The 19,473-nt window shown below is 34.8% G+C and overlaps 1 protein-coding gene across 1 annotated transcript in view; it reads right to left on the bottom strand.

The window, feature by feature from the left end:
- LOC127857226 (rab GTPase-activating protein 1-like) overlaps positions 1-19,473 on the bottom strand; it is a 67,248-nt gene that overhangs the window by 17,582 nt on the left and 30,193 nt on the right. The window contains 1 exon segment of the mRNA XM_052393640.1: positions 2,623-2,782. Within this exon segment, the coding sequence (XP_052249600.1) occupies positions 2,623-2,782 (160 nt within the window).

Below are 19,473 nucleotides of genomic sequence, written 5' to 3'. Positions count from 1 at the left end.
TAATAAAATGTGATCATAAATAAAGAAGTTATGGCAATTTAAGCAAAATGTTCAATTATCTAAGTGTAAAAGGGGCCATAATTATGTCAAAATGCTTGATACCATGGTCTGCTCTTGTTTATAGGTTGGGGTCATGTTGGTAAACAAGTATGCAACATATAAAAGCAATATGTCAAAGGATATAGGAAATATTTGGGGTAGTACGCAAACTTTAATATAGATTTATCAATAATATGCATATTCTAAGTATAAAAGGGGCAATAATTATGACAAAATGCTTGATAAGAGTTGTCTGCTCTTGTTTAAAGGTTGGGGTGATGTTGGTAAACAAGTATGCAAAATATGAAAGCAATATGTCAAGGGACAATGAAAATAAATGGGGTAGAACGAAAACTTTAACATTTGCTGCATATTTTAAGTGGAAAAGGGGCCATAATTATGACAAAATGCTTGATAGAGTTGTCTGCTCTTGTTTATAGGTTGGGGTCATGTTGGTAAACATGTATGCAAAATATGAAAGCAATATGTCATGGGACAAAGAAAATATTAACATTTGCATGCTAACGCAGAGGCTAACGCCGACGTGAGTAGGATAGCTCCACTAAATATATATTTTATATATAATAGTCGAGCTAAAAATGCATTTTTTCAAGATACAAAGGGCCATAACTCCATTATTGACAGCTGGTGTACAATGCCATTTGGCGTGCATCATCCTCTTATCCATATTTATTTATTCAGACCAAGTTTCAATGAAATCAGCCAAAGCACTTCCAAGATATGGCCCTGGACACAAAAGTGCCGGACGGACGGACGGACGGAAGGACGGACAAGGCAAAAACAATATCCCTTCGCCTATGGCGGGAGATAATAAGCAAGTTCTCATCTATGATGTCATATCTCTCTGTGTCAGACCCAATGAGCAATTGCTTATTGCCATTTGAAATCAATCACACAAATAATAAGAATGAAATAAGTTTTAAACAGTCTAAAATAATTCACACCAGTCTGTTTGTTAGATCATTCATACAATACTAATTATTCACCGAATACTGTGATTGAAATATTCCCACAATACTGAGTCTGAAAACAATCACACAAAACTGGGTCTGAAATCATTCACACAATACTGATACTGAAAATCATTCACACAAAACTGAGTCTGAAATCATTCACACAATACTGGGTCTGAAATCATTCACACAAAACTGAGTCTGAAATCATTCACAAAAAACTGAGTCTGAAATCATTCACAAAAAACTGAGTCTGAAATCATTCACACAAAACTTAGTCTGAAATCATTCACACATTACCGAGTCTGAAATCATTCACACAATATTGAGTGTAAAATCATTCACCGAATACTGAGTCTAAAATTGAAATCATTTACACAATACTGAGTCTGAAATCAATCACACAAACTGAGTCTGAAATCATTAACACAAAACTGAGTCTTAAATCATTCAAACAATACTGAGTGTGAAATCATTCACAAAAAAACTGAGTCTATAATAATTCCAATAATACTGAGTCTGAAATTTTTCACATAATACCGAGTCTGAAATCATTCACCTATAATGACAAAATTAAATCAATAATAAAAAGTAACTCTGAATAACTATTTCATTATTTTTTTTAATTGTTTTACCTAAATACTTAACATATTTCATCCATACCCTTCATCAGCAGTATTAATATAAATATAAACACAGGAAGTGACATCAATGTCATACAGTAATGTAACGTCGTTTGGCGGAAATTCCATTTTTTAAAACCCTTTACCACTTAAGATACTTTTTTTACGCATTTGTAGTCCCTAGTTGAATTTTAAATTTAATTAAATACCTTTCTTACTAAATTCAAGTTTTAAAGGCTTCATTTCCAACCCTCAGATACTGATGAGCAGCAAACAGCATAAAACCTGAACTGCGAGTTACTCACATGCTGTTCTGGTTTTATGCTGTTTGCACATAGCCATTGTCACTTTGCTTCTGAGTGGGAAACGGTTAAATAAAACATAATATAACACAAAACAAAGACGGATCAGTTACATAAGAGTATATGAGTAATAATATAATTTATATGAGCCTCACTTTGACAAAAAGGGGCTAAGTGCATGTGTGTAAAGTGTCGTCCAAGATAATAGCCTGTGCAGTCCCCACAGGATGATCAGGAACATCACTTTTCCACTTTTATGGAATTTTTCATTCAAAGGAACTTTCTCAAAAATCAAATCTAAGCGGAATGTTGTCCCAAATAAGCTTGTGGGTTCATATATATATATATATATATTATATATATATATATATATATATATATATATTTTTTTTTTTCCCCTATAGTGACTCATATTCAAGTATTATCTGACAGGTCCTCTGCAGCCTACTTACATCATATAAATTATAGATTATACTTTGTTAGATATAATTGAAATAAAATTGATATATAATAACCATAAGACACTTCTTGAACAAATTATGAATTTTTCAAAGTGGGATTTTTTTCTTTTCATTTCATTTTGGAAATGAATAGTTTGAGGGTCATAGATACACCAGAAAATTCCTGTTATTTTTATTACAAATCCTCCTGCCCTATAATGTACATAATGTATACAAGTATTACCTGATAGGTCTTCCGGGGCCTCTTGTGGTGTCTCGATCTCAGCCGCAGGAAACTTCACCTGGCTCAGGGGCAGGGTGAGGCCTCCCTTCTTGCGGTCGAGCTCGGTCTGACTGGTCACCCCCAACACCTCATGGCCCACCTCTCCGTTCTGACCCTCCACCTGGGAAAGAAGTAAAAGATTGAGAAAACCAAAGCTGTGATTGGTGGATATAAATAGATAACTATTGTAGACTTGTCACTCCCAGCACGTCATGGCCTTCCACCTGGACAAGAATGAGATCACGGTTGTTGTCATTGGTGGTTATAGATATTTTAAACCTATTTATTTCAGCTTCCTTGCATCGAAAGCCCTGGGCTTATTTAAATGCTCTCGACTTGGTTATAGATATGAGCCCTGTGATGGGAAAATGGGGTTTAATCATACATGCCATACGTCCTGGATTGTCCGGGATAAGCGTGTGATTTTATGGCAGTTTGTTGAATTAATTACGCACAACTGTAAATGTTTCGATCCTCAAATGAGCATTATTCAATTTGTAATCCGAAACACCCTTAGAATTTTAATGCTTACGCGACATTAACAAATTCTAGCGTCAAATAAATTTGCTTTATCCTATGTCTCCATAAAAAGCGTGCAAAAATTATGCACACATGTAGAACGTCGCATGGAAAGTGTGGGTGTATTTTGTGTTGTTTAAAAACATGAACATCACGTCAGGCAATTTACACGTGTTCAGTGGACAAAACCTGCCCGATTGGACGTCATTTCATCACATCTTTAAATAGTAACAAATGCGCTACGAAGTTTTTATGTGGCCGTGGATACGCCCAAGTGTTTAAATTTCTGCAGATATGTGACAGGTACACAAAAGCAATTTGGTGCTCTTTTTTAACACAAAAAACACGTGGCTTGTATCTAGTAATGGAAGTAGTTATGTTGAATTTGATGTTAATAGATCTTGTAAATTTCGGATAGTCTTTCTAACTTAGCAATTATTTATGATGTGAAAAAAATGCCTATCAAACATGCATATATGTCGCTATATCTATACATGTCCTGGAAAATCGGCAAAAGTCCCCGAATATTGTGCTCAATGTCCTGGAATTGGTCTGAAAATTTATGGCATGTATGGTTTAATGCATGTGCATAAAGTGTTGTCCAAGGTTAGCCTGTCCAGTCTGCAGCCAGAACTGGCATTAACCCTTTGCATGCTGGGAAATTTGTCGTCTGCTAAAATGGTGTTTGCTGAATTTCTAAAATTAGCTTTTTCTTCAATTTTTTTCCAAAGAATACTATCAGAATAGTTTGGATCCTGATGAGACGCCATGTTCTGTTGTGTCTCATCTGGATCCAAACTGTTTGCACAGGCCTTCAAAATTAACATTTAACATTTATAATTAATTCATTGTAGAATTTCCTGCTTTGCCCCTTCAGAAAAAAGAACACTGGAGTTGTAATTTGCAGATATTTTACAAGCATGGCAACATCGATACAGGGCATAGAGTTTGTAAAAATAATAATTATGAAGATATTAAAATACATGGTTGGTGGTGAGTTGCTGAAAGTTTATACCGCGTGAGGCTTAGAAAATGAAAATACTATCATCTTTAGCAAGCCATATTTTTGTTTTCGTGCCTAACAGGATAAACATTTTTCTTTCAAATACCTACCTTGGTTTCAATTTATCCAGTTCCTACTGAATTTTGAAAGCACTTTAGTTAAAAGAGAATACAACAATGAAATTAACACAAAGTTTCAAACTCAATTCTGCTTGCTTTTAAGTATACAATCACTTTATTGTTTTCATCATTTTAAGACATTATTATATTAAAAGTATGAAAACATGTTAATATTTGGTATACATCTAAATTCTAATTCAGGTACTGCAGCAATGACTTAAAAACTGTGTCACGCTCACTCATTCAGTTGAGTTGTTTAGAAACTACAATGCCAGTGTGTAGAATCAAAATGCTAATTAAAATAGAGATATATACATGCACATCATTGGAGCAGTTACAGCACGCAAACATGGGAAAATATTTATATCATCAATTGTGCAGACTGCTATGTCCATTATATCACACAATGTTCCAGTACCACCCCTCACAAACACACACAAAGCCAAGAGATAACTCACTATACAGAATGTAATTCTATTGCAAGGTCCTTCCAGATAACAGAAATGAAGCATGATTGTTCGATGACACACCACACAATGTGACAGATGTCCCAGGACTCATAGCAGTTACAGATAGTATATACCGGAACTAAGGGCATACGTATGATCAGTTAGTTTCAGGTTTGTTTTCCAGCCATTTTGGGAAAAGCAGTCTGGTGTAATTGGGATTTTTTTAATCGATACAAGTGGCAAATTTGGGAATTTTTTATTGACAAAAAGGACCAAATTGGGATTATTATATCAACAAATATTGACACAACAGGTCTTTTCCTGGCCATTATGGATAAAAAATCATATAAATTATGGTTATTTATTTTGTAGGTTGTTTAGCAGAAAAACCTCTGGTTTCCTGAACCCTTTATAGACAACACACTTACTTTGTCCAGGAACCATATGCAACAAACAACCAAGTCTTTGACTTAAGGCTTAACCCTTTGCATGCTGGGAAATTTGTCGTGTGCTAAAATGTCTTCTGCTGAATTTCTAAAATTAGCATTTTCTTCGATTTTTTTCAAAGAACACTATCAGAATGGCAAACAGTTTGGATCCTGATGAGACGCCATGTTCTATTGCGTCTCATCTGGATCCAAACTGTTTGCAATGGCCTTCAAAATCCGGTTCCCGCACTGAAAGGGTTAATATTAAGATTATTCTAAACACTGTAATCTACTAAAACAACTCGAAAGTCAAGTCTATCATGGCAGTAAACACAAATAATTATAAAATTCTTTGTTAAAAACAATATTTTAATAATATATGCACCATTTTTAGCTTGTATATAGGCAGACTCTGAGGCATTTTTATTGAGTCTAAGACTATTATTTATTCTTAACCCTTTGCATGCTGGGAAATTTGTTGTCTGCTAAAATGTCGTCTGTTGAATTTCTAAAATTAGCATTTTCTTCGATTTTTTTTCAAAGAATACTATCAGAATAGCAAACAGTTTGGATCCAGATGAGACGCCACGTTCTGTGGCGTCTCATCTGGATCCAAACTGTTTGCAAAGGCCTTTAAAATTCGGTTCCCGCACTGAAAGAGTTAAGTAATAGAATGGGTTGGTGATAAGTGCCCTCATATAATGTAACTTAGTTAGGGTCATTTATATGAACATTATTTGTTTTTCTAACAATCTCTTAGCAATGGATACTTTGCAAACTTATGTAATCATTTGTCATGAGTAACCCTACTTTATCCCAACACAAAATATTGCAAGCTTGGAGAAACATCACTTGTATTTTTATTTGTTACTCAACCTTTGCTCACCGTGGATATAACATTGTATGCGAGTCCAAATTTGATCACTGGCAGTGTACAATGCTTGCAGCCAGTGAATAAAATATCTTTGGCCTGGAATGGACTACGGAGCCTACCATGTTCCAGTCCGAGTATTTATTTAGTTCTGAAGGTAACATCTTGAGCCTATGGCCTCTGTGACAGATGTCACCAGTGCAGTAGCCCACCTGATTACTTGCAAGCTACTTGTGTGTGGGTGACAGTCAGTATCTGTCACCATTGCAATAGCCCACCTGATTACTGTCAAGCTACTTGTGTATGGGTGACAGACAGTATATGAGAGTTGTGCTTTGGGAAAATGGGGCTTAATTCATGTGTGCACTGTCATCCCAGATTAGCCTGTGCAGTCCATATAGGGAAGAGACCTTCTTTAAACTAAAGATCATACAAGCCAAGTTTGTCCCTGAATAGCCTATGCAGACTGCTCAGCCTAATCTGGGATGACACATTAGCAGATTTATTAGGCCCTGTTTTAAGACATAGTGCGGCTCATATATAACATTTCAAAGAATAGTTGGATTAAAAGAATCCTGACCTTTTACCTGGTTCAATAAAATAAAAAATTAAAGTCAAGATCAGCCTGTTGTAAATTACGCAAAACGGGAAATACTAAGTGGCATCAGTTTTGATATATATTTATATGTAAATGAATACAGGATATATTATTGCAACAAGAGGGTGAATTGTCCTAACTCGCTCACCCGAGACCCTAATGAACAGCATGGACAGTTTTGGTCAGCATTTGTGACGTTTCAAGAACCATTTTTTTACAAAATTATCATCACAATAATTACAATGAGCAAATTTCATGCTGATTTGCCAAAAAAGGTGACATCTTGAGTGTTCACAAGCTTGCTAGTTAATGCAAGCAAGTGACCTAGTTTTTATGCCATTTGACCCAGTTTCCAACTGGTACGAGATATTATTAATACAAATATTCTCAAAACGTTTCATGAAAATTTAGCGTTTCATGAAAATTTAGCATAAGTGTGGAATCTAGAGTGTCTAGAAGATTTTTCTTTAATTTGAACAAATGACTTGTTTTACTATTCATGTGACCCAGTTTTGAACTCGTCTGAGATATCATTTGAACAAATTTTCTGAGGTTTCATGAAGATTGGGCAATTAATGTGGCTTCTAGAGGGTTGACATTTACTTCTAAAGGGTTGACAAAGTAAATGTTGACAATGTTGAACAGACAACGAACGACGTACAAAAAGTTACTGCAAAAGCTCACCATGAGCACATTTTCGACAGGTGAGCTAAAAATTGTTGCACCAACAATATTCAAGCATCACACTATAATCTAAAGTTGTTTTCAAAAGATTGAACACACAAAACAGGAAGTATTTTTTTGCTTCATTGAGAAACTGCTAATAGGGTATTGCAATATAAGCAAGGTGTCCGGTTACTGAAGAGTTGTCACTAACATTAAGAGCATTCATGCATTTCGTACAAAACATGCAGATTTATATCTAGTATTTTCATTACTTTCCTAATATATTTGGTAAAAAAACACTGTGAAGGGTTGTTGAAAGTTTCCTTTGAAAAGATAGACACACCATACATGTACACCTGAAGCTAAAAATAAACAGTTGCAGAACCAATTCTGAAACAAATTTACTTGTACAAAAACACAGGCTTGTAAAACATGAGACAGACAATGTTATTTAAGAAGTTATAGCACTTATTTTTATAACATATTCAAATTATTCATATTATGCAAAACAAGTTTGTTTTAGCATTAAGGCTATTCTATGAGTAAAACCGGAATGTACATTGTACAATATTAAATTTGAGCTTTTAATCACAATAAAAAACATTTTGTTCTTACTTCACAAATAGCATTAAGTAACATAAACATAATTTCTCAATTAATGCAAATGTAATCAATTAATAAAATCAAACTTTGAAAAAGCCTATTTAGGCAAAATATATCAAGAAAGAGTGGTGGTTTTTCTGTGTATCATTCCTTTAATTAGAATAAACGCACTTGAACAGTTCATTGAATGATTTTTAGTAAACATGAGCTTTAACTTCTTATATATACTAAACAAGAAACATACCTTAATAACCGTTACATATCTTGCAGTTGCCATCATTTTATAAACCTCGGTTTACATAAACATATATATACAATAATATCCAACATGAAGTAAACCCAAAACAGTAAACCTAGAATGGGAGGGGGGAGTAGAACATCATTGTAAATACACAGCCATTTAATGGCATGTTAAAATGTTGAATACCCTTTTTAATACCATGTTATCTATCCCCATAGATAGCAAAATGCATTCATGATGTTGCAACAATGAGAGCTATCTCAATTTCTGCAATTTTCAGTATGGCAGGACACTTAACTGGATTTGTGTTACAGACTAAAGACATATTTTATTTAGCTCCCATAGAGAATGGTTTTTATCTTGCATAATTTAAGCCGCATTTTGGGAAAACTGGGCTTAATGCTTGAGCCATGCTCTGTAAAAACTGGGCTTAATGCTTGAGCCATGCTCTGTGAAAACTGGGCATAATGCATGTGCGTAAAGTGTCGTCCCAGATTAGCCTGTGCAGTTTGCACAGGCTAATCAGGGACAACACTATACGCCTAAATTTGATTTTTGCTAAAAAGAGACTTCATTTTAACGAAATATTTCATAAAAGCGGAAAGTGTCGTCCCTGATTAGCCTGTGCTGTGCTGACTGTACAGTTTACGCACATGCATTATGCCCAGTTTTCTCAGAACAAGGCTCATTTTAACTTGCATAATTTGAGCCTCATTTTGGGAAAACTGGGCTTAATGCTTCAATGTTGTTTTTTCTTTTAACCCATTTATGCCTAGTGGACTCTCCCATCCTTCTAAATTGAATCAATTTATTTCTAAAATTAGGGATGTCTAGTATATTTATTTCTATATTTAGAATAGTTCTAACATATATTCCTTTAAGCAAACAGCGCATACCCAGATGAGACGCCGCATTATGCCGCGCCTCATCTGGGTCTACGCTGTTTGCCAAGGCCCTTTTCTAGACGCTAGGCATAACTGGGTTAAATGAAGTCTCTTTTATACATAAATCCAGTCTAGGCAGCAAGCGTTGCCCATGATTAGCTTGTGTGGACTACACAGGCTAATCTGGGACGCCACTTTACACACATGCATTAAGCCCAGTTTTCCCAGAAAGAGGTAAATTTTATTTTTCATATTGAGAAAATCAATAAATGAGGCTAAGTTATCAAAGAAAGATAATTTAATAAGAAAAACTGTAAAATTTCCAAAATAATAATAATCACCATAGAAACTGTCCTGTATTATTGTTTAAAGCAATTTCCCTCACTTTCAACAGTAAAAAGTTACTTGAGAACTACACAAACTTTACAAGTATCCTTCTGTGGAAGGAATGTCTAGAAAAACAGGGAACAGTCAATATACAGATACAATACATAGACGTAGAAGGAATGTCTAGAAAAACAGGGAACAGTCAATATACAGATACAACACATAGACGTAGAAGGAATGTCTAGAAAAACAGGGAACAGTCAATATACAGATACAACACATAGACGTAGAAGGAATGTCTAGAAAAACAGGGAACAGTCAATATACAGATACAACACATAGACGTAGAAGAAATGTCTAGAAAAACAGGGAACAGTCAATATAAAAATACAACACATAGACGTAGAAGGAATGTCTAGAAAAACAGGGAACAGTCAATATAAAGATACAACACATAGACGTAGAAGGAATGTCTAGAAAAACAGGGAACAGTCAATATAAAGATACAACACATAGAAGTAGAAGGAATGTCTAGAAAAACAGGGAACAGTCAATATAAAGATACAACACATAGACGTAGAAGGAATGTCTAGAAAAACAGGGAACAGTCAATATAAAGATTCAACACATAGACGTAGAATGAATGTCTAGAAAAACAGGGAACAGTCAATATAAAGATACAACACATAGACGTAGAAGGAATGTCTAGAAAAACAGGGAACAGTCAATATAAAGATACAACACATAGACGTAGAAGGAATGTCTAGAAAAACAGGGAACAGTCAATATAAAGATACAACACATAGACAAATAGTTATCATGCATTATTAAATACTAATCTTGCAAAAAATCACAATAAGTGTGAATATTTATTATGATCAGTTTGACATCCTCGAGGAGAATCCAATTCCATTTAAGTTACCCGTTGAGAAGAAACAAAATAACACCTATTATGCTAACCAATTGACTTCCTCTAAGTAGAGATCGACATGCTTAACCTTTGGCATGTTTGTTCATCAGTGACAATAATCTAATTATGTTACAGCATATGCATATCATCCAATTATGTTAAACCATATGCATATCATCCAATTATGTTACACAATGCATAGCATCTAATTATGTTACAGCAAAACGCATACCAATGCCTTTCTAACCTTTTTACAGAACACGAAGGTGGAGTTGACTGTTAAGAACAGTGTTGATGCGCACACATTGAATAAATAATTGCAAATATTAAGTTCCAAATGACAATCATAACTTCTTGGCCTATTTTGGAAATCCAGAGTAAATTCATCTTAGCTTTTATGAGAAAGACCCAGTATATATACTTACGATTGATTAACATGATTAACATCATAAACATTTTTAAACAAGAGCACCGCCTTGCGGGTGCAGACCGCTCATCTATTTTCTTTTTAAAGGTGAAGGGACTCTCATTTTCAATCACAAAGGAGGGAGGGGTGGAGTGAAGAGGGGTGTATAGTGTGGGTGTGTGGACATTTATTACATTATTTTCCAAAAATGCGAAAAAAAATGTAACAAAAAAAAAAAAATCGGGGTGGGGGGTGGGTGGGTGGGATTCTTGGGTGCGATGGTTGGACGGTATTTCAAACATAAAATAATAAAAATAAATATTTTTGTTTTTTAACCGTTAAAAAAAAAAAAGAAATTTGGGGGGGGGGGGTGGGGGGGGGGTATAGTGTGAGGGTGTGGTGGTCATTTGTGAGATGATCTTAAAAAAAAAAAAAAAAATTAGGGGGGGGGGGGGGGGGGGATTCGGGTGGGGAGAGGGGGGTGGGTTGGGATTCTTGGGTGCGATAGTTGGACGGTATTTCAAACATAAAATAATAAAAATAAATATTTGTGTTTTTTAACCGTTTCAAAAACAAATAATTTGGGGGGGGGGGGGGGTTCAGGGTTGGGGGGGGGGGGGGGGTATAGTTTGAGGGTGTGGTGGTCATTTAAGAGATGATCTTAAAAAAAAGGAGGGGGGGGAGGGCGCAGGGGATGGTTCGGGTGGAGTCTATTGTGGTATGTCAGGTAAGAGTAGTTTTGTCAAAGTATCAATCAAATCTAATCATAAATAAAGAAGTCATGGCAATTTTAGCAAAATTTAATAATTTGACCTTGAGAGTCAAGGTCATTCAAAGGTCAAGGTAAAATTCAACTTGCCAGGTACAGTAACCTCATGATAGCATGAAAGTATTTGAAGTTTGAAAGCAATAGCCTTGATAGTTAAGAAGTAAAGTGGATCGAAACACAAAATTTAACCATATATTCAAAGTTACTAAGTCAAAAAAGGGCCATAATTCCGTAAAAATGACAACCAGAGTTATGCAACTTGTCCTTTTACTGTTCCCTTATGATAGTTTGCGAGAGTTCCAAGTATGAAAGCAATCTCTATGATACTTTAGGGGTAAAGTGGACCAAAACACAAACCTTAACCAAATTTTCAATTTTCTAAGTAAAAAGGGCCCATTATTCCGTTCAAATGCCAGTCAGAGTTACATAACTTTGCCTGCACAGTCCCCTTATGATAGTTAATAAGTGTTGCAAGTATGAAAGCAATAGCTTTGATACTGTAGGAATAAAGTGGACCTAAACACAAAACTTAACAAAATTTTCAATTTTCTAAGTATAAAAAGGGCCCATAATTCTGTCAAAATGCCAGTCAGAGTTACATCACTTTGCCTGCACAGTCCCCTTATGATACTTAGTAAGTCTTGCAAGTATGAAAGCAATAGCTTTGATACTTACTGAATAAAATGGACCTAAACACAAAACTTAACCAAAATTTTCAATTTTCTAAGTATAAAAAGGGCACATAATTCTGTCAAAATGCACGCCAGAGTTATCTAACTTTGCCTGCCCAGTCCCCTCATGATAGTAAGTAAGTGTATCAAGTTTGAATGCAATAGCATTGATACTTTCTGAAAAAAGTGGACCTAAACGCAAAACTTAACCAAAATTTTCAATTTTCTAAGTATAAAAAGGGCACATAATTCTGTCAAATTGCACGCTAGAGTTATCTTACTTTGCCTGCCCAGTCCTCTCATGATAGTAAGAAAGTGTACCAAGTTTGAATGCAATAGCATTGATACTTTCTGAGAAAAGTGGACCTAAACGCAAAACTTAACCGGACGACGACGCCAACGCAGACGCCGACCCCAAGGTGATGACAATAGCTCATTTTTTTTTTTCAAAAAATAGATGAACTAAAAATGTTGAAATTCTTAAATGGGGTTGAAGTTTTTTTGCCTGACCCAGACTTTTATTTTCTCATTTTCTTGTAATTTTGGCTAGAATTATGAAGCAGACTTAAAGAAATATGCAAATTGTATTATCATTTTATACCCCCATCCCCATAAAAAAACACACAAAACATCTAATGTGTGAGTAGACCTTTCACTAATTATCCCCCGCCATAGGCAGAGGGATATTGTTTTGGGCGTTGTCCGTCCGTCCGTCTTTCCGTCCGTCCGGAGCCATATCTTGGAAGTGCTTTGGCGGATTTCATTGAAACTTGATATGAGTTGATATATAGATAAGAGAATGATGCACGCAAAATGGCATTGTACACCATCTGTTAATAACGGAGGTATGGCCCTTTGTATCTTGAAACAAGAGGCCCATGAGTGAGGGCCTGAATCCCTCTACTGCTATAAACACTGTGCAAGTTTGGAAAGAATAAGATGGAAACTGTGTACTTAATCACGCAAACAAGGAGAATTTTCTCAAATTCAAGGGGAGATTATTGTGTACTTATTTCTCCGATACTGCTCATATTCAATAGGGTTCAAGTCCTCATTGATAAAGATACTGTGAAAATTTGGAAATAATTGGATGAAAACTGTGGAATTAATTGCGTTAACAAGTGGGATTTAAAATTCTCATAATCAAGGGGAAGTCATTCTGGACTATTTGCTTCGATATTGCTCTTTTTAAAAAAGGGCTGTTTGTAAAAAATGCCCCATATGGGCTGTCAGTTGAAGTGGCAGCATTTTTTGTCACTGTGACCTTGACCTTTGTCCTAGTGACCTAAAAATCAATAGGGGTCATCTGCCAGTCATGATCAATGTACCTATAAAGTTTCATGATCCTAGACCTCATTATTCTTGAGTTATCATCCAGAAACCATTTTACTGTTTTGAGTCACTGTGACCTTGACCTTTGACCTGAAAATTTATAGGGGTCATATGCCAGTCATGATCAATGTACCTATGAAGTTTCATGATCCTAGGCGTAAGCATTCTTGTGTTATCATTCGGAAACCATTTTACTGTTTCGAGTCACTGTGACCTTTACCTTTGACCTAGTGACCTGAAAATCAATAGGGGTCATCTGCCAGACATGATCGATGTAACTATGAAGTTTCATGATCCTAGGTCTCATTATTCTTGAGTTATCATCCGGAAACCATTTTACTATTTCGAGTCACTGTGACCTTGACCTTTGACCCAGTGACCTGAAAATCAATAGGGTTCGAGTACTCATTAATTTGAAGACAATGAACAAGTTTGAAAAGAATCAGATGAAAACTGTGGACTTAATCGGACAAACAAGAAAAAGTAACCATTTACTATTTCGAGTCACTGTGACCTTGACCTTTGACCTAGTGACCCGAAAATCAATATGGGTCATCAGCCAGTCATGATCAATGTACCTATGAAGTTTCATGATCCTAGGCCTAAGCATTCTTGAGTTTCATGACCTTTGACCTAGTGACCCGAAAATCAATAGGGGTCATCAGCCAGTCATGATCAATGTACCTATGAAGTTTCATGATCCTAGGCCTAAGCATTCTTGAGTTTCATGATCCTAGACCTCATTATTCTTGAGTTATCATCCGGAAACCATTTTACTGTTTTGAGTCACTGTGACCTTGACCTTTGACCTGAAAATTAATAGGGCTCAAATGCCTTTGGCAGTAGAGCTAAAAATGCTTTTTTTGTGTGTCCGGAGCCATATCTTGGAAGGGCTTTGGCGGATTTCATTGAAACTTGGTATGGGTATGTATATAAATAAAAGGATGATGCACACCAAATGGCATTGTACACCATCTGTTAATAACGGAGTTATGGCCCTTTGTATCTTGAAACAAGAGCTGTCAGAGGACAGGGCGCTCGACTATTCGAGTGCTTGACAGTATAACGTAAGCCATCATGGGGAAATTGTTCATATTCAATAATTTATTAGACGATGTTTCAAAAATAACAAAAAGGAAAAAAAATAATTTTTTTTTTGGGGGGGGGGGGGGTAGGTGGGTGGGAGGGGGGTATAATGTGGGGTGTGGTAATTTATTAGATGATGTTTAAAAAAAAATGGGGGGGGGAAGTTGGGGGAGAGGGATTCTGGGTAAGGGCGTGGGGTATTGTTTGGGTGGAATCCATTGTGGTATTCAGGTAAGTGTTGTTTTGTCAAAATAATAATAAAATGTGATCATAAATAAAGAAGTTATGGCAATTTAAGCAAAATGTTCAATTATCTAAGTGTAAAAGGGGCCATTATTATGTCAAAATGCTTGATACAGTAGTCTGCTCTTGTTTATAGGTTGGGGTCATGTTGGTAAACAAGTATGCAACATATAAAAGCAATCTGTCAAAGGATATAGGAAATATTTGGGGTAGTACGCAAACTTTAATATAGATTAATCAATAATATGCATATTCAAAGTATAAAAGGGGCAATAATTATGACAAAATGCTTGATAGAGTTGTCTGCTCTTGTTTATAGGTTGAGGTGATGTTGGTAAACTAGTATGCAAAATATGAAAGCAATATGTCAAGGGACAATGAAAATAAATGGGGTAAAACGAAAACTTTAACATTTGCTGCATATTTTAAGTGGAAAAGGGGCCATAATTATGACAAAATGCTTGATAGAGTTGTCTGCTCTTGTTTATAGGTTGGGGTCATGTTGGTAAACAAGTATGCAAAATATGAAAGCAATATGTCAAGGGACAAAAAAAACATTTGGGGTAGTACGAAAACTTTAACATGTGCACGTTAACGCAGACACTAACGCCGACGCCGGGGTGAGTGGGATAGCTCCACTATATATATTTTATATATAATAGTCCAGCTAAAAATGCTTTTTTGAGTGTCAAATATAACACTTTTGTGTCCAGAAGCATATTGGCGGGGGATATCAATTAAACGAATTTGCTTGTTTTTTTCATGTTGCTGATGAAAAAATGGTAATATAAATATCGTGATACTTATGGCAATGATGATAATGATAATGATCAAGGCTGAGGATGGATAAGATGGCGACAATCTAAGGTAATAATGACGATGATAATTCTGTGATGGCAATGATTAAATTAGGATGTTCATAATGCTATAATATCAGTAATGAAACTGTATTTGAGAATAAGGACTAAATATTATTTACATGTGACTCAAAGAAATTTATAGGTTTTCTTACCTGCGTAACAAATTTGCCTTTTTTCCAAATCTGCTTGAAGCATGAAAAATTGTCTTTTCCCATTACTTTTCACAATCTTTATCCTATAGTTGTACAACAATCTATTCATTATTCACCGTTTCATTGATCTATTTTCCAACAAGTTAATTATCTCACTATTTTAAAATGAGAACACAAAACCAAAGTAATATTTCATTTAAACATAACAATCCCCGGGCAGTTTAGATTAAAATATTCATCTTCATTTTTTTTCAAAAAATGTGTAATTATTGTAATTTCAACGCCAATTGCATTTCAATTAACAAGTGTTATAAACAAGGTTCAAGCTATAATCATCATGTTATTGAAATATATCCATTGAAAAAGGGGCATATCTGGATCTATTTTTAACACGGGATAATAACAATTGCACATGGACAACTCATAAGGAACAATTTTTGCTGAAAAAAGTAGTAGAACCTCATTGGCCATGTTTGTGTTAAAACTTTTTGTGTGGAAAAAGTTAATGATTGAAAAAAGTTAATGTTGTACAAAGGAAAGCTTGTAAAAGGAAATGATTAAACAGGGTAAAATAAAAAAAAAAGCCTTGAATAGGATTACATGTCATAAACATAGGTAATATTAAATGTAAGGAAAGTACAGGATGTAAAAGTTAAAGGTTGCAGTGGGTAAATGTTGTTAAAGGTAAAGGTTACGATGGATTAAGGTTGTGAATAGGTTAAGGTTGCATAAGATTCAGGTTGTAAAAGGTAACTATTGTAAAGGGTTAAGGTTGTAAAAGGTAACGATTGTAAAGGGTTAAGGTTGTAAAAGGTAACGATTGTAAAGGGTTAAGGTTGTAAAAGGTAACGATTGTAAAGGGTTAAGGTTGTAAAAGGTAACGATTGTAAAGGGTTAAGGTTGTAAAAGGTAACGATTGTAAAGGGTTAAGGTTGTAAAAGGTAACGATTGTAAAGGGTTAAGGTTGTAAAAAAAATCCTTAAACAGTATAATGTTTTATAAACATAGGTAATATTAAATGTAGTAAAGCGCAAAAAACACACGAATTCCTTCAACATGCTATTGATGTCTACATGCAAATTTCCAACAAATAATTGTAACTTCCTTAATTATATTCCACATGATTTGAAATGTTAATGTATTAACCTATCTCATGGGAAATAAATTAATATCCACTTACACTATAAAAAATATTGATATTTCACAGATAAGCTGAAAAAAACTAAATATATCTAGAGGACTATCTGTTAATGCATATTGCTTCTTTTTAAATTTATGTTGTTTCACTACAGCCGTGACCCAACAACTTTCCCTTCTTCATATTTACAAATATAGTTCAGTCCCACTCTAGGAAAATGGGGTTTAATGCATGTGCATAAAGTGTCTTCTCAGATCAGCCTGTGCAATCCTTACAGACTTATCAGGGTGTACACTTTTCGCTTTAATGGAATTTTTTGTTTAAAGGCAGTCTCTTCTTATAGAAAATCCAGTTTAGGCAGATAGTGTCATCCCTGACAAGCCTGTGCGTACTGCACAGGCTAATATTGGACAGCAATTGCATAAAGCCCAGTTTTCTCAAAGCAATTCTCAATTTTAAATACTGCTTTGAATTCACCATTAGCATAATTCTTTTTTACCCAAATCCAGTTATGCATTTTCGCAAAAAACTATTTCAAAGATTTATAAACTTCCACCATCAACTTCCAAGCATTCAACTTTAAACTGATGCAAATTAACCGTCCCACAATAATCTAGGCTGAAATACCGGTAATATGATAACTTTTTCCAGCATTTCACACTCCTGAAGTCTTAGTTTCAGTCCCAAATCCAAGTTCTAAGCTATTGACAGTGTCCTGTGACTTGTTAAACAGAACATCTCCAAAAAAACAACAGAATCATATGAGGAATTAATTAACATCTTGACAGCGACAGACTAATTTGGGCTGATGATTTTTTTGACAGAACAAGCAACAATGGGTTATATTAATAGTGTGCAATCTTTGAAATGATGATTTTGACAGAATGAGCAACAATGGGTTATAAAAAATAGTGTGCAATCTTCCAGACTGCCAGAGGGCAGAGCATTTTTTCACACAGTGTCAAAAAATAACTCAATATTGTCACAAGTGGCTGTTATGTTACATGAAATGATTAACATGGTTTACTATTGTACCTGAAATAGCAGTAGTAAGCCGATGTGACAATTACAAGCTCAGTTCTTGAAATGCTTTCTGTGAATTTTATATCCAAATTATGTGTTTGATTGTCAATGTACAATTAGTAATTATTTATAAAGGAAAATACATCTAAGTCACTAAAAGTACCATATGATTTTGTGTTGAAATAAATTATTAATACAATTACTTATGATTTATAAATAAATAATTATTTTTTTTTGCTTTTGCAATAGTAATCAATATAAATCGTAAATTCAACCCATATTTGTAATAAATTTGTAAGGAGAATTTTTTTCTGAAAATTGCCATTTGTATTTTATTTGCGAAGTCATGAATTCTACCTATTATTAAGATGCACAATTGAAATTAAATCGTGCTTGACATAAGTTGCCATTTTCATTTATATATTAAATTGACATTTCATGGATCAAAATAACAATTTAATTATTTGACATTTAGACAAGTATGAACAACAATATCCCACATTAACAAACAGGCTATTTCACCCTATCCCACTCAGAAGCAAATTTAAATTGGCTATAAGCAAACAGCATAAAACCAGAACAGCCTGCGAGTAACTCGCAGTCTGTTCAGGTTTTATGCTGTTTGCTGCTCATCAGTATCAAAGGTTTGGAAATGAAGCCTTTCAAACTTTAATTTAGTAAGAAAGGTATTTAATTAAATGAAACTTTCTAAGGGACTACAAATGTGTCAAAAAACATATCTATGTTAACCACACATTCCCACCTTACCAGGATTAGCTTTATAGCAAAACAATTACTCTGAAAAACATTACACACATTAAGAGATAAAAGAAGCACATTCGTTTAAGTGCACATTCTGATAGACAAATTTATTTGCGCTCAATCTGAATTTGCACCAAAACAAAATAGCCACTATAAAAGCTAATATAAAACACATTTGACTCAACCAGGGTTAGTATTCTGGACATTTCTTAGACAATTTTATTGAAGCATTCCGAATTTGTTTATGATTTGAAGAGAAATGTCTAAACTAAAAATTTTAGCATTACTATAATTATTAAGAAACTTTAGATACATCTCATAATAACTGTTGTTGTCCTTATAAAATCTTACACAAGACCTTAACAAAGATTCACTTTAGAACAATGAAATATTTTTAAAGAGTTTTCTTAACTTAAGCTTAAATAATTGTGTCTTGTTCTGAGAAAACTGGGCATAATGCATGTGCTTAAAGTGTCGTCCCAGATTAGCCTGTGCAGTCAGCACAGGCTTATCAGGGACGACACTTTCCGCTTAAACTAGATATTTGGTAAAAAGGGACTTCCTTTAAATGGAAAATACCATTTAAGCGGAAAGTGTCGTCCCTGATTAGCCTGTGCGGACTGCACAGGCTAATCTGGGACGACACTTTACGCACATGCATTATGACCAGCTTTCACAGAACAAGACACTGCCATTTTTGTGCTTTTCTTTTTGTGTTGATGGTCCCGGCTTTGAAAGTAGGTCATACTATT

This window comes from Dreissena polymorpha, chromosome 14, assembly GCF_020536995.1.
Source record: "Dreissena polymorpha isolate Duluth1 chromosome 14, UMN_Dpol_1.0, whole genome shotgun sequence".
In the NCBI taxonomy this organism is placed as follows: domain Eukaryota; kingdom Metazoa; phylum Mollusca; class Bivalvia; order Myida; family Dreissenidae; genus Dreissena; species Dreissena polymorpha.
Note: the sequence above shows the minus strand (reverse complement) of the source record. Positions and strands in the feature narration are given on the sequence as shown.